General features: G+C 31.9%; 1 protein-coding gene across 1 annotated transcript in view; it reads left to right on the forward strand.

Annotated features, from left to right (window-relative positions):
- The window catches only part of NWD2 (NACHT and WD repeat domain containing 2), a 153,114-nt gene that overhangs the window by 51,484 nt on the left and 85,010 nt on the right, over positions 1 to 16,620 (forward strand). The window contains exon 2 of the mRNA XM_003773324.2: positions 14,256 to 14,344. Coding sequence (XP_003773372.1) covers positions 14,256 to 14,344 — 89 coding nt within the window. The remainder of the gene's footprint in view (positions 1 to 14,255; positions 14,345 to 16,620) is intronic.

The raw sequence follows: 16,620 nt of genomic DNA on the forward strand, positions 1-16,620 counted from the left end.
GAATTCCATGCAGATATTTACTCTTAGCATAATGGATTTTTTAAGAGAAAATGTTCCATGAAAGCATTGAGCTTTGAATATTTTATTTGAAAGCAAATGCTAAAAGTACTGTTATAACATTCAATATTGATAATTTTGGGTGGGGAAGAGGGAAGTCCATCATTTAATGCACCAAGATAAGTCTCAAAATTATGGTCTGCAAAATATTAGTTCATGCTACTATCAATAATATATTATTCATAAGTACATTAACTTCTGTATATATCTTTATGTGAATATTTTTATGTTTTTTATTTCCTTTTAAGATGTATAAACATTCTCAAGATAATTTTATTCAGTTTTAAGATGACCTAATGTATTAGAACCAAATAATAGGTATATATATATATCTATGTAGATAAGTATCTCTATAACGTCAACCAATTGGCCCATATGAGATCTTTAAAGTTATGTTGTTACCAATGCTCTGTAGAGGTGACAGGGATTTATAATGAAAATGATAATGTAGGAGAAAAGATCTGCTTTAGTCAGTATGTATCATAAAAAAAAAGCCAAGTCTTTGGATATTTCTAGTATATTCATCACAATATATTTCTGTGTCCTGGATCTCTGTGTTGATAATTTTCAGAACCTTAAACACATATATTCAATGATATCCCAACATCCCACTCTCCTGTGATGTACAGAGACATAGACATTGTCTATCCATCCCCCCCCCCCATGCCTGATAGAATGAAATGAATTCTTTAATCTACCATCCCTCTCTGGGAAGCCAAAAAGAGCAGAGACAGAAGGCTGACTATTAGAGTACTTTGTTCAGTTCTGACTTCAACTTTTAGGAAAACAGGATGGAACACATCCAGAGGAGTGTGGAGGGGATATGAAGGAACTGGGAGTCATGCAGGACATGAAACAATTAGGAGAAATAAGAGAAGACATTTGGCCTGGAGGATTAAAAAATATGGAGATGTGTAAAGCCAGTCAAAATATTTGAAGGACTGTCCCAGCAAAAAGCAACTGTACTTGTTCGATTTTGTCCCCATTGAGAACTAAATCATTGGTTGAAAGTCAAAATAATGTAGATGTAAAAATGGAAGAAATGATTTCCCAATAATGAGGAGTAGAAGAGGCTACAGGGAGGGACTAGATGGCTATTTCTCAGGAGTGTTGTTGGTAGATTCCTATTCAGTTTTATCATTGATGTCCATTCTAAGTCCAAGATTTTGAGATTCTGGGGTACAAAAACCATAGTCACAAAGACATTGATTTTGTGTCAGTGTCCCATGGAAGTGTGCTCCTGTGTTCCTCTTATGTTCTCTGCACTTAGAGAAGCACTCCGCTACTATCTGTTAATAGTTGGTTTATTTTACAATAATCACCAGGCCAGTTCCTAGACTTTTTACTATTCTGTTATATGAGATTGCCCACAGATGTGTCTACTGGTTCCAGTCCTTCCATGTACCATAATATTGCTTTCTGTGTTGTCATTAGTATTAATTTACCCCTCTGTCTAGGCTGTTAATGATCTAGGAAATCATTATAACAATTATTTGAGGACTATCAAATAGACTATTGAATTCATGTTGTCAATGACTTCTGGCCCCGATTCCATACAGGCTTCCTGAGAAAATACAAACATATAAGATAGTACCACATGTGCATGTGTAAGATGAATGGGAATGTGACAAAAAAAAAGCTGAGCTTATCCATGTACAAAGAGTTAAGATACCAAGTCATACCCACATAACTGGAAAACAGCTTAATAAAAAAAAGTTTCTTAAATATATATATAGCATATATGTTAAAAAAATTCTCAAGTATTAATTAACTAGACAACATGCAATTAATTATCTTTGACTTTGTAGTCATGCTTGACTTTGTGATTTTTTTTTTGCTAAGGTAATTGGGGTTAAGTGACTTGCCCAGGGTCACATAGCTTGGAAGTGTTAAGTGTCTGAGGCCATCTTAGTATATTTTTAAAACTAAATGATTTATTTGTACAACTGAGTTGTTTTATTAAGGACTCTTTTCACAGAAAAATATTATTTGTTTAACTTGGCAAAATGACAAAGGATAGTTTTTAAATTTTTACTTGATCTTTAAGAACTATCTCTATGGGGGCCCTCTAAAACTTCTTTTTTGAACTTTTTAGAGCGCTAGTGAATATAATTAAATGAAAAGTTGTGGTAGGAACAACTCCTAGAATAATCTATTAACTTGCTAATCGATTAATCAGCCATGATCTTGATGGCATATCGTGCTATTATAGCTAAATAAGTAGAAGTGGGCATCATATCCTAAAAGAAGCAATTTTGGATTAGAGCTCGATTTTAAAGGAATTATGTTGATTTTGTGACTCTATAAGTCTTCATGTGACTCTATCTAGAATATGAGATGAAGGAAATATGCATGGAAATGAGTATTGGATCTTTCAGTTCAACTTTTTGCATATTTGAGTGTGCCTAGATGAATAAAAAATGAGAATGCATTTTGTTTATCCTTTACTTTTCTTATCACCTATTGGAAATCATCTATGACAGGAAACCAAGTACCAGGCACTTATGTGGCACAAAGACTTGAGCTCAGTGTGATCCTGCAGAGCGGACCCCCATACCTCCAACAGAAAAGACCCTCGGAATTCAGAAAAACATCCTGAGCTCTCAGAGGAAAGCTAACACTCGATTTTCTCCTCCACTGTAAATTAATCCAAAGCAAAATTAAATAACTGGTAGAAAGGCAGAATCATAGCTGGGTCTAAAGTGATAGAGATATTCTGGGCAAAGAGCGGCACATAGTAACAATTAGAAATCCAGATGTTTGCATCCCTCCCACCAGTCTTGCCTGAGGAAATCTGACTGTGTTGCCAGGTGAGGGAATAAGGAGAAGCAGTGTATAGCAAAACTGGCCTGGTGAAAGTATACATGCTTGCTTTTGGAAATATCCTCATTTATCATTAGCTGTCTTTTTTTTTCAGTGTCTCAGATTCACCCTTTCCTCTCCAATGTCACTTCCATTGGGCTAGCCCGAGCGCTCATCATTCAAAAACTAAATTAGAATATTAGTCTTCTCTCTGATCCAGTCTCTCAATTCTATTTAACATTTAGTAAGCACCAATGGTATGCAAAACATTGTGTAGGAACTTGGGAAGAAATGAAGTTTAGATAAAATAGAAGCCCTTTGGGGGGGGGCATCCCCAATCCAAAAGAGGGATTTAACATAAATATAACTTATTTCTTTCCTTTAAGTATCTAATTTCATCTGTGCATAATATAATGAGCTATTTCATTGCCCAAATATTTCCAGTAACCTGTTTGGTGTCAACCACAAAGAAGCCAAGGTTAACTAGAGATATAAATATAAGTTTAGTCAGAGAACTCTGACTATTTTATATTTATTAATATTTACAATATTAATTAACATAATATTTATTAAGCTATGTATTAGCTGACTGAGCCAGAATTACTTATTCTCTTTGTCTCAAATTGCTTGACTCTAAAATAGATGCAATAACAATACTTCCCAGAGTTGTAAAAATCAAATGAGATATAATATTAAATTCCCACTATGAGCCAAGATTGGAATATAGTAGGCACTTAATAAATGCTTATTCTCTCCCTTCCCTCAGAGCAATTGTGACTGAACTCAAAACTTTTCATTTGAAACAAATTTCCCAGGTATAAGCAGAGATCCTTGGTCAGTGCAAATAGGATTACAATAGAGCATTATATATCCATGCCCATATATACATACAAATAACTGTTCCTGTTGATTGGAATACCTCTCTATACATTTTTGTCATGTTTAATTTTCAGATTTCCAATAATGCCTCATACAATACTTTGCACACAGTGAAAGTTTAATGAATTCTGTTGACTGGGACAAGATAAACATAATATTTAGTACGGATGAGAGTCATATGTAAGTAATGTCACACAGTTGAGGGTGAAATGATAAATTATAAAATTATATGTTATTTGGATGAACAGTATAGAGTTGCCTCATACAAGTCTCAGTGAGAGCCCCTTAAATGGAAATAAACATGAAAGTAAAAAGAGAAGGAAGAATACATTTTGCCATTCCCATAGCAATAACAACAGATCTAATTTGAAGAGTTATTTCTTTTTTCCATCAAAATAAAAACTGGAACTTGAAGAATAAATGTGATGGCTGTATCTTCATCCAGGAAGATTAATTTCATAATGCAAATGATCTACTTCTGAAAAGAAAGGCAATTTCATCTTGCGCTAGTAAAGTGTGGAAAGAAGTGTTTTGTCATTCACTTTATAACAAAGCAGAAGAGTACGTTCTAATCTCTTATGACTTAATATTTCCTCCCTTTTTGGGTGAACTACATTTTAATGAAATTCTACTGAAACACTCAAAGTACATTTAGTTTAATGATAAGGGAAAAGATTAAGAAATTTCTGTCTTGATGAAATATTTTCTCTATGGTTACAAAAATGGATGGTTATTTTCAGCATTGAGTTGATTGCATTGCTCTATGATTTGCAAACATCCAACATTGCCAAAATAATGTTGATGTTAAAATAATGGCTCCTCATATCAAGAACCAGCTTGGAATGATTAAAAATGTTGCCCAATCCCCAAAATGACTTCAGGTTTTCTTTCTCCCACATACTCTATTGTCAGATCTTCCCAGTTTTATATTTCTGGTGTACTTCCCCTTCCCTATCCACACAACCACCACTCTGGTATTATCAAATCTTTTCATTTTTTACCCTCATTGTATAGTTTCCCCTATTTTCTTTCACACAGCTATCACTCTTGCGGTAGCCTTCATCACTTTTCACCTGGACTATTATCATAGCTTTCCGATTAATCTACCCACTTTTAGTCTCTCCCCATTGCAATCCATTCTCCTCTCAACTGACTATCTCTCCACTATGGAAAAACCAATTTCTTCCAGTCACATTCAAGATAAAATATAATATCTTTGGTTTGGTGCCATTCTCAAATTGGCCCCTTCTTGCCTTTCCAGGTTTTGTACAATTTACTGTGAGTCCCTCCTTCCCAAGACATGCTCCAGCTACACTGGCCTCCTGGCTGCTCCTCAAACACAATATTCCATCTGTCAACTCCATACATTACCATTGATAGTTCTCTATGCCTAGAAAACTCTTCCTCCTCACCTCTGACTTCTACTTTCTCTGGATTTCTTTAAGGCTGGAATCCCTATTTTAATTTCACTATTTTTATTTCAATTAAGTTTTGTTATAAATGTCATTTTTAAACTCACTTTCAACTTTAAAGTATTTTTACTTAGTTTAACTTTAACTCAATAATGAATTAAAGTTACAGGAGAGTAGGTTTAAAAAACTTGATTAATATTTTCTAAATTAAATCAAGGTGTTTCGTGATACTCAGTATCTTCGAGACAAAAGCAGATATTTGGTGGGATGGAGAAAAATATTTTGAAAACAAATGAGATCAAATGATTATGAACTTCACATAAACTTTACACCTACATAGGTTCTTCTGATCATAGATTAAGAGCTAGAAGGGACCTTGAAAAAATCAAGTTCATCCACTTCATTTTATAAAAAAGAAAATTGAATTTCAAAGAGGTTAACTGCCTTGTCTATGGTCAAACACCTAGCAAATATCTCTTTATATACTGTACCGTCTAGCTGTCGTATATTAAGAACAGTGTTTGGTTTTGTACATGGCAGGTACTAAATCGTCATCACAAAAAAATGAAATTGATAATATTTTAGCAGACAGAAAATGATTCATTTCTGATGTGGGAATTAATCCTGAATCAGCTATGTATAATCATACCACCAACTCATTTGAGCAAAGATCAAAATTGATGCAAAATCTAGAAAAAGAATAAAAATAAAAGAGATATATGGCATAGAGGTAAAACATATCCAACCTGACCTATTTAAACAAGTTGTTGGTGCAAGAAAAAACAGGACACGGTTGGAGGAACAGATATTTACACCAATAATAAGTATTTCACAAAGAATGAGTCAACATGAATCAAAAGTCATAAGGAAAACAAAAGAACTTAAAACTTCTTCCAGCAAATAATCTCCTTGTCAAAATGAGAGATGTGGCAGCTGAGGGAAGCGGGTTTATAGAATTTGTAGAGTCTTGTGATACAAAAAAGTTTGTGGGAAATCATGGGCAGCATCAGCTCAAAAAGCAGTGAGAAATAGAAATACTGAAGAGAAAAATTAAAAAGCTTCACAACTTTCTAACTAGGCAAAGTCTGACTAATGAAGTCATACCAAGCATGGTTAAGGATGGAAATGAAAGGCCAACAAACAGGGAAAAATAGATATAACCTATAAAGATTTTTTATTTAATAATCCTCTTTTTATGGCTATAGACAAAGGAGCCCCCATATTTGAACTTCTAACATTGCAATTTTGGATGAATTGATAAGGAAGTAGAAATAGTATTTGCAAAAATATGGATGTGGAAAGTAGCTGGACTACATCAAATAACTAGGAAGTTATTTTGAAAGCAACACAGTTTTCGGGGAATTGAAGGATTGTTTTTCTTTGTCTGAAAGAAAGATGAATCTCAAAAGCAGGAGGAAAATCACAGACATTATTAAGATGACTGGGAAAATATTAATCATTTTCTATCCACATGCTTACTTTTCTTTCTCTATGTTTTTATGGTTATAATCAAAGTACACTTTAAGGACCTCCTTAAGAGAACAGACAGGTTTTTGCAAGTCATATCACTCAGTAGATCCCATCTTCAAAATCACACAGTTGACTGAAAGATATAAACAATTAAAGATCCCACTGTGCTTACTGATTGCTGAATATTAAAAAAGCATTTGATTCAGTAGAGCAAAACATAGCTTTAAAGACTTTCCTCCAACAAAATACTCCCATGTCTGACTCAAAATCATTGATGATTCCTTGAAGAATGTAAAAGGTAATTTCTTGAAAAATGTAAAAGATAATTTTGTGCAACAACTCTCTGATTACTTAATTCCAGGCAGGAAAAAAAATGAGATAAATTCATACCAAGATGTTTGCTATTGTCAGAGAGGAAACTCCAGCACAGATTCAAAACTGTAGATAGATTTTTCACTAAATGTTAAGGATGTTCAAATCTGGCTTACTTTGTGCTGACTAGACATCCTAGTCTAAACAAGCTTCAAAATCAATCAAAAAAGTTGGGCCTGATAATGCACAGAGGAAAAATAAAGGAGATAAATAATCCCTATTGTTCAGGTTATGATATGCCATTAGAAGAGCAATCTAGGGAAATTATTTGCATGTACATGTATTTGGGTCAGATTTTGTGAATATACAATGAACTGAGTCCAAAACTTAACAAGACATTGAGAATGGGTTGTATTGCCTTGGGGAAATTATTTAGCTCTTCTGATGATCCAAAACTACTTCCCTGAAATGAGTTACATTTTTAACACGAGTATTCTACTGGTGATGTTATATGAATATGAATCAAACAATATAAATCTGTAAAGAATAAAATAGAGAGCCATTCAAAGAGCAATACAGAGGTTGTATCCAAGCAGGTCACAATACATTATAAGTAAGAAATCATAGAGGAGAAAGAGAAGCATATGACCAAAAAAAAAAAAAAAAAAAAAAAAGGTGGGCCAGTTATGTAGTGAGTGAGTGATAATATGTGTACTCCACTGGTATCCATACAATGTAAAGAGAGCTGCAGGTGGGCTCTGACCATGTTAGGTAGAGCACAAAATATTTAGGCATGAATAGTTTCTGATTTTTTACCAGATCCTTGGAAAAAGCATCCACATTTATGGGGCCACAGAGTCCCATTCAGGCTTTGGAATATTGCTTAAACTCTAAAACATACATTTATCTCTATAGCTGGAAAAGTCCCAGCTTCCAATTCAGAGATAAGCTGGAAAGTTATAGATCTATTATCTATAAATTTAATTGCCTGTTTTGTATGTATTTATATTAATTTTGTATTTATGCTTGATATTCTTTCATGTATGTATACATACATGTATGTTTTACATGTATAGATAGATAGATAAATAGGCAATTTTCTCCCCCAATAGCATGAAAAGCCTTATGAGTAAGGTTTGTTTTATTCTTTGTACTTAGCAATGCCTGGCATAAAAAAGCATAATAAATATTGGATTGAATTTAACTTTTCTTAAGCTATAATTGAATTATTTCAATGTTGATTATATCAATATATATTATATATACATATATACTCTGTGTGTGTGTATATATAAAAATACACACACACACAATATATATATATATATATATATATATATATCATATTACTCCTCTGCCTCAAATCAGGTAATGGCTTACCTTCTTCCATCTGAATGAATTCTAGCTTCTTTAATTTCATATTTAAGGCCCTTCACAATCTGCCAACACCTCACCTTTTTATCTTTATCTTACATTCTTCCCATCCATACAGTCTTTACTCCAGCCAACTTGGACTACTTTCTAGCCTCCATATATAATTTATTGTATTTGTTCATGAACCAGAAATGCCCTTTCTCAACTTCTGCCTCAGCTTATTGTAATTCTCCCCATCCTTCAAAGATTATCTCAAATGTTACCTCATTCACAAAGTTTTATTCAATTCTTTCTTTCACTGGACTTTACCTAATATTTTAATCTTCCCTTATGCACCTCTCATTCTTTTTTGTATTATAGTTATTTCTTAGGCATATCATATTCCCTTTTGTATGATAAGTACCTTTAGAGCAGCTACTATATCTTTTAATTATTCTTTTTATCTTCTCCAGTGACTGTCTTAGTGTCCTATACCTAGTAGAGACTTAATATACATTTATTAAATGGAATCAAATAATTATTGCTGTTAGCTTTCTGTACCATCAGTTTAAACTACTCTAGGAAAGTGAGTTAAGACCTCTTCTAGTCAAAAGGGGACTATTTCGAAAGTTCCTTCTTCAGTAAACTGAGCATTAGAGTAGTATCTTCAAAAAAATTAACTTCAAAATGCCTAATTCTGTTATCTGTCTGTATATTTAGACAGATGAAGTGTTTGTGCATAGGCACAAAATAAGTAAAGTTATTTCATAGCTTTCATCTATTGTCTATTTTTCCCTTTTGGTCTCTCAAGCAGAAAAAAAATATCCTTTTTGCTGTCTGGTATTCAGCAAGTTAAAATTTTTCTGTCCAAGGTATACCAATTTTTTAAAAAATCACCAACCATCCAAATCTTGTCAATATAGATCCATTTTTTGTTTAATTAAACCAGCATATCTGCCATCCATTCTATTAATGCATTCTATCTTAATTGCTTTTTTCATTTTCGATGATATGAAAAATTAGTCACTGTGTATTAATACAAATAGAGGAAATCTGAATCACTTTGTGATATGTTATAGCACAGCATGTCAGACAGAAGTATAAGCTTTCTATTATATTCTTAATGCAGTAAAATATCCTGACTATAAATATATATATATATATGTCTACATATATACATAGTCATTTTTATGTATCTCTAATCCTCTCTCCCTCATATTTGCTTATATATTTATCTCACAGTAAAATGAAAACTCTTTAGGGATAGGCACTGTTTTTCACTTTCATTTTGGCAATCTCGTTTCCCTTTTTTAATTAAATTTTTTCAATCAATAAAAACCTGTCCTCTCTCTACTTGCCCATCCCCAATGAAGAAAGAAAGAAAAACAAAAACCCCTTCACATTGATCATATCCAAAAGAAATACATTTCACTCTGCATTCCATCACCTTTTTATCAGGAGGCAGATACCGTGTTTCATCATGAGAATTCTGCAATCATGGGAGGTCAAGACACTAATCAGAGTGTTTAAGTCTTTCAAAGTTTTGTCTTTACAAAGTTTGGGGTTGGAAAACTATAGTCCGTGGTTTGTTGGGTTTTATCGTGTTTTATTTTAAAATGTGAAAATATATTCTTAGCTCATTGCCATATTGAAATAGGCAGTGAGTAAGATTTAACCTGCAGGCCATGGTTTGCCACACTTAGTGGAAATTGTTCTGGTTCTGCTCATTTCACTTCTTGGTTCCCACATATCTTCCCAGGTTACTCTGAAACTATCTTCTTCTTCATGATTCCTTATAACACAAAACCATTCTATCATATCTATATACCAAACTTGTTCAGCCATACTTAAATTGATGGGTACCTTATTGGGTTTCAGTTCTTTGCCATCATAATAAAAGCTCTGATAATTATTTTTGTACAGAGAGTTTATTTCTTTTCTCCTCTGACCAGTTCAAATAAGAGTGAGATTTGTCATCTACTCACCCATGTTTTCTCCCATATTTCTACAGACTTCTTTTTGAGCATCTCAGTTATTTAAGATAGTTTTCCTTAACCTTTCTCTCCTTTGCCTCACCTAATGTAGTCCTGTTCCCCTTCTTTTACATTAAAAAAATTATCAGGATCATATCAGAACCACTTCCAAAACCTCTGTCTAATGATGCTGATTCTAGAACCTCCAAAGATGATATAGTTCAGAGGATACCAATGTATTCTCTCATCTTATAATGTAAATCTTTTATCTCCTTTTAGCCCTTTATCAATGTTTTCTCAAGTTTACCTTTTTACAATTTATTTCACTCCTATTTTTCACTTCAAAACTTCTCCACAGCTCTGGTCTTTTCATCAAGAATACTCTATTTCATTAAAACATACACACACACACACACAAAGGATCAGATTAATTAATTGACCAATTTTTATTATAAATTTATTTTGAAATGAAAAATTTCACTTATCTCTATTTTATTTGCTTCATAGGTAAAAAGTACACATATATTGTATCAGTTCACACAATTTGGTCCTTTGAAGTTTTCTTAAATTCCTGTCAATTATCTATTTGATTTATTTCAAGTCAAATTTTTTTGTTTTGTTTTTGTTTTTTGCTATGAGATACCTTACATTTTACCCTAACTTTTTTCAATCTTTTGACTTTGTCTTAATTTCCCTTGTTATTCATGGAGTTATTAGCTACTTTATGGGGTTTTTTTCTAATTGTCAAGGAATTTGTTGCTTGGGTAATATTTTGTACCTTTTGTGCTAAGCTGTTAATTCCCTTTCCAATTCTTTCTTCTATAGCTGTCATTCTCTTAACAGTTTTTCTTCTGTTACTCTAATTTAATTTATTAAAAAATACTTTTAAGCTGTTGTTTTGGGTCTTCCAGGAATTCTAGTTGTATTTGTGCCTAATCTATGTTTTCCTCTGAGATTATACTTATAAATGTTTTAGAGTTATTCTTTTCTGGTTTTATATTTTAAGGACCCCTGTCACCATAATAAGTATTCTTTATTTTTACATTACATCTTTATCTATTTATACATCATCAGTAATGAGATTCTTTATCTATTTATACATTCCAGCTTATTTCCCAGCTTCAGATTTTAGTTAGGGCCAGGTTTTATATATTTTTCAAATAAATGACTGGGTTTGTTTTGGAGTTTTGAGTATTACATTATTCCAGGACCTAAGGGATAATTCAAGCTGGATCGCTATAAGCTTTTCAGTACGCCCATATTGGTCTGATTCAGGGAAAATTCTGATATCTTCCCCTTTGTTTTGAGCTTTAAGTTCTTGACCTAGATTTGGAATAAGCAACATGCCTGTGAGTTTATCCCACTTGGAATTCCAGTAGAGTGCTTCTAGATGCAGCCATTGTCAACCAGCTAGAAAGCTTCGCTGGTTCAGTGACAGAAGTATAGGCTTGCCCTAGGTCTGGATTTCTGACCTAATAATTCTTCTACAAAGTGACACAGCATATATAATACCATAATTCTTATACTCAAGCTGCCTTTTTCTGCTCTCTTTTCTCTTCTTTAATTTTCTCCTCCTGCTTTGTCTGATATGCCTTTTCTCTACTGTCTATAGTCCTATAGTTAATACTTTCCCAAAATTTAACATTGAATTCATACCCTATTTGGTTTCTCTATGTGTGTATATAAATTTTATGTATATCATGAATACAACTTATTTTTCAAAATATTTGCCTTTTAATAAAGACTAAAATATATTACGAGAGAGGGTCAGTAGCCCATTTTGGTTAAAATTTCATGGATATCTTTTATATATAACATTAAAAGAGTTATTTTAAATTAGTTCCTTTACACAATTTTGGTCAAAATCAAATAGAAAAAGACCATTACTCAGCACATAAGGATCTCAGCAGGCTATATTTTGACTTAATTTTAAAAGGAAATATCATCTATGTTCCTTTTCATTCATTTATTTATATATTTTTCAATTGTATTTCAATCTAATTTGATATATCTTGGGAATATTACCATGCATGCAACCTTCAGGCCATGTGTTTGACATCTCTGCTTTAGTGAATATACAGTATGCAAATACCCCTCTAGCTATTGTGAAACTGGGGAGATTTTCATTTAATAATGCCCCTTCTTCATTTTGATGCTATTATGTCTTCCATAACAATGTTGAATCTCACTGACAAGAAATGTTTATGCCTTTTACAATATTGATGATTAGACAGTTGAAATAAGGCCATCTCTGGTTTTATATATTTCAAGGAGGTTTATAGAATATGTATTATGGATAGTAGTTAATTCATTGGAAAAATCATCAAGATGGTATTTTATCCAACTGAATGAAAAATATATAATCAACAGACAACTTCAAGGGGATCTCATATTTTCTACATTTTTTCAAATAATTGTGCGATGGTAAAAATATTATATTGGATGAGATCTAGTATGGAGTCCTAAGCTTAAGGGAGTTTCTAAGAGTTCTTGTTTTCAGATAGCATTGTACTGATTACACCAAGTTCTAGAACAAAACTCCTCCTACACATTAAAACAGAAAAGATCAAGCTTTTTTTATTTACATTATATCATTTTTTTTCTAATAGTATATAGAGGTATAAAACTCTGTAGAACTTAGTTATGATAAGTAAAATATGAGTTGAATTAAGAATTAAAATGGAGGATAGAAAAAGACTAGATTGCCTTAAAAATTCCTTGAATAAATTAAAACTTTTTTGAAACAAATCCAGAATTTTTATTAGTAGTATTTTTTTTTACTGTAAGTGGTAATGGCCTATAAATCAGGGGATACTATTCTTTTCTAGAGAATCAAAATGAGTATCTTTTTATATCTTTTAACATTTTATCTATTGAGGAATACCTCTTCTTATTAGGCAATAACAAAACTATTTGCTGGAAACTTTAAAAGGGCCCCCCCCTCTATCTCTTTTTATATAATCTATGATCCTGCACTAAAAACTCCTGAGAAATATAATTGTATGCACACACACACATGAACAAATACATATACATGCAAATATATACATCAACATGTTTGTATGTGTTCATACATACATAATCTGCATTGCAATATCCATATAGGTTTATATATGTGAACATTATATATATATATATATATATATATATATGTATGTATATGTATTAGATAGACAAAGAGGATGGGTAGATAGATAGACAGATAGATAGATGATGGATGGATGGTACCTTGTTTGTTCTATAAAACAAATAATAGAGAACAAGTTTATCTTCAAATATTTATTCTCCACAGAGTTGATACATCATTAAATATATAACTCTTGTTACCCATCCATCTACCAAAAGTAACTTTTGGCAATGCCAAATTGATAGTCATGTTCACTGAAAAACACTTTGTGTTCTCAAGTAGACACAAATAAAAATTTGATCTATCACCAGTGCCTAAATATTACTAGTGAAAGAGTACTCAAATAATTTCTCCCTCATTTTTTGACCTGAGAGTACAATATACAGTTATTCTACACTCATGAAGTATGAATTTCATCTTCTGCTTGAATATCTCCAGTGATGGCAAAATCCCCACCAGCCTATTCCATTTAGGAATAGCTCTACTTGGCTTATTTATATTGAGTCAAGATTTATGTCCCAGTAACTTTTGCTCATTAGGTTCTCTTTCTTTCATCTGGAGTCTTACACATAAAGTTTAATCCCTTTTTAAATATTAGTCTCTCAAATTTTTGAAGACAGTAAGATCATTAACCCTAAATCTTTTCTGATCCAAGGTAAATATCTCAAGCAGACATCTTTTGAAAGCTAAGAATTGTTTTAGTATACTTTAGTACACTTGTGAATTAGTGCAACAAAGTCTTATTTCTTTTCTTGTCTTCTTATTAATTTTCCTTCCTCTTCCCAGAAATCAAGATGTATGTTAGAGAAATAAGGTTAATTAAAATATAATTAATTATTATTAAAAGTTTGTTGTTTTTTCCTACCACAGATACTGGAGCAGAACGACAAGCTCTAAGAGAAAATGTGTATCCTAAACTGAGGGAATTCTGCAGAGAAAACTATGGATTAGAATTTCAGGTAAAGTTGCTATTATCCCTATCTTCAATCATTCTATTATAAACTCTGGGTTTATATTATACACACACACACACACACACACACACATATATAATATATATATATATATATATATATATATATATCATAAGCATAATGTTATATTCTGATAACAGAGTTATAACGCAGCACAAAACATTTCTTTCCTTAAAGTAACAGAAGTTAAAAACAAATAACATCAATGTTGGTGGAATTGTGAACTGATCCAACCATTTTAGAAAGCAATTTGGATATAAAAATCCACATATCCTTTAACCTAGCAATATCATCTGTAGACCAAAGTGATCAAAACAAGAAGAGAAAAGGACTTTCTTATACAAAAATAGTTATAGCAGCTTTTTATGATAAAAAAAAGAATTGGAAATTGAGAGAATGTCCATCAATTTGGGAAATGACTGAACAAGCTGTGGCATATGATTATAATGGAATATTACTATGCTATAAGAAATAATGAGCAGGATGAATCAGAAAAGACTTATATGAACTGATGCTAAGTGAAGTGAACAGAACCAGGAGAACATTGTACATAGTAACAGCACCATTGTGCAGTGATTGACTTTTCTTAGTAATTAGCTTTTCTCAGCAATACAATAATCCAATACAATTCCAAAGGACTCATGATGAAAGATGCTATCCATCTTTAGAGAAATAATAGATGAAGTCTAAAATAAATATTGAAGCAAGTATTTTTCACTCCCTGCATTTTTTCCCTTTGGGTCCGTGTCTTCTTTCTCAACATGACTAATGTGGCAATATGTTTTGCATGGATAAATTGCTTACTGTCTCAGGGAAGAAAGAGGTGAAGGAGGAAGGGAGAAAATTTGGAACTCAAATTTTTTAAAATAAAAGTTTAAAAATTATCTTTACATGTAACTGGGGGAAATGAATCAAATGAAGCAAAAATCACATGATTATCTTAATAGATGCAGGAAAATTTTTCAACAAAATACAACATTGATTCCTATGAAAAACACTAGAAAGCAAAGGAATAAATTGAACTTTTATTAAAATGATTAGTAGTATCTATCTAAAATCAAAAGCAATTATTATTTATAATGGAGATAAACTAGAAGCCATCCAAGTAAGGTCAGGGGTGAAACAAGCTGTTTATTATCCCTGCTCTTATTCAGTATTTACTAAAAATATTAACTATACCAATAAGAGAAGAAAAAGAAATTGAAGAAATTAGAATAGGTAATAAAGAAACAAAACTATCACTTTTGTGATGATGTATTTATAGAAATCTAGGAAATCAACTAGAAAACTAATTGAAACAATTAACATTTTCATCCAAGTTGCAGGATATGAAATAAACCAGTGTAAATTATTAACATTTTATATCTTACAAACAAAACCCAGTAGGAAGTGATAGGATGAGAAACATCATTTAAAATAACTACAGACAATAAAAAATACTCAGGCATTTACCTGCCAAGACAAACCCAAGAACTATATAAACACATTACAAAACGTTTTTCACATAAATAAAAACAAATGTAAACAACTGGGAAAATATTAATTGTTAATGCGTAGGCTGAGCCAATATAATAAAAAAAAGTCTACTAAGTTAATTGAGTTATTCAATGCCATACTTATCAAACTACTGAGTAATTATTTTGTATTCATCTGGAAGAATAAAAGATCAAAAATATCAAGGGAATTGATGAAAAAAAAGAGAATGAAGGAAACAGCAGTACTAGATTTTAAATTATATTATACAGCAATAAATTTGAAAACATTCTGAAATAGAGTGGTGGATCAGTAGAATTGATTAGGTAAATAATATACAGTATATGACCATAGGAATCCAGTTTTTGATAATTCTAAACTTTGGGAACAAGAATTTACTATTTAGCATTTCCCATATTCACCATATTCCACTTCTACTTTCATTCTTTTTAAGGAATATTCTTTGTTTTTTTCATTCAGATTCCTAATATATGAATTTAAACAGAACCACAAGGTTCTGGGATAGACTGTATTGAAGGGATTTGTTTAGACAGATATGAGATATAGTGCGTGCTACCTTCATATCTCAAAAGGAGATTTTAATTCCATTGCTATGGTTAGGAACGCCCTCTTACATGCAGTTTCCAAGGTAGATATTGGCAAGAGAAATCTATCTACTATACATCACATATAAGCAGAGTAGTAATAAGAGTTCAGAATAAAAGCCATTTTCCTTGGTCACTACAATGGGGAATGTAAGGATTAATTAACTCTTGGCAAGTTTAGCT

This window comes from Sarcophilus harrisii, chromosome 6 (assembly GCF_902635505.1).
Source record: "Sarcophilus harrisii chromosome 6, mSarHar1.11, whole genome shotgun sequence".
Classification (NCBI taxonomy): Eukaryota; Metazoa; Chordata; class Mammalia; order Dasyuromorphia; family Dasyuridae; genus Sarcophilus; species Sarcophilus harrisii.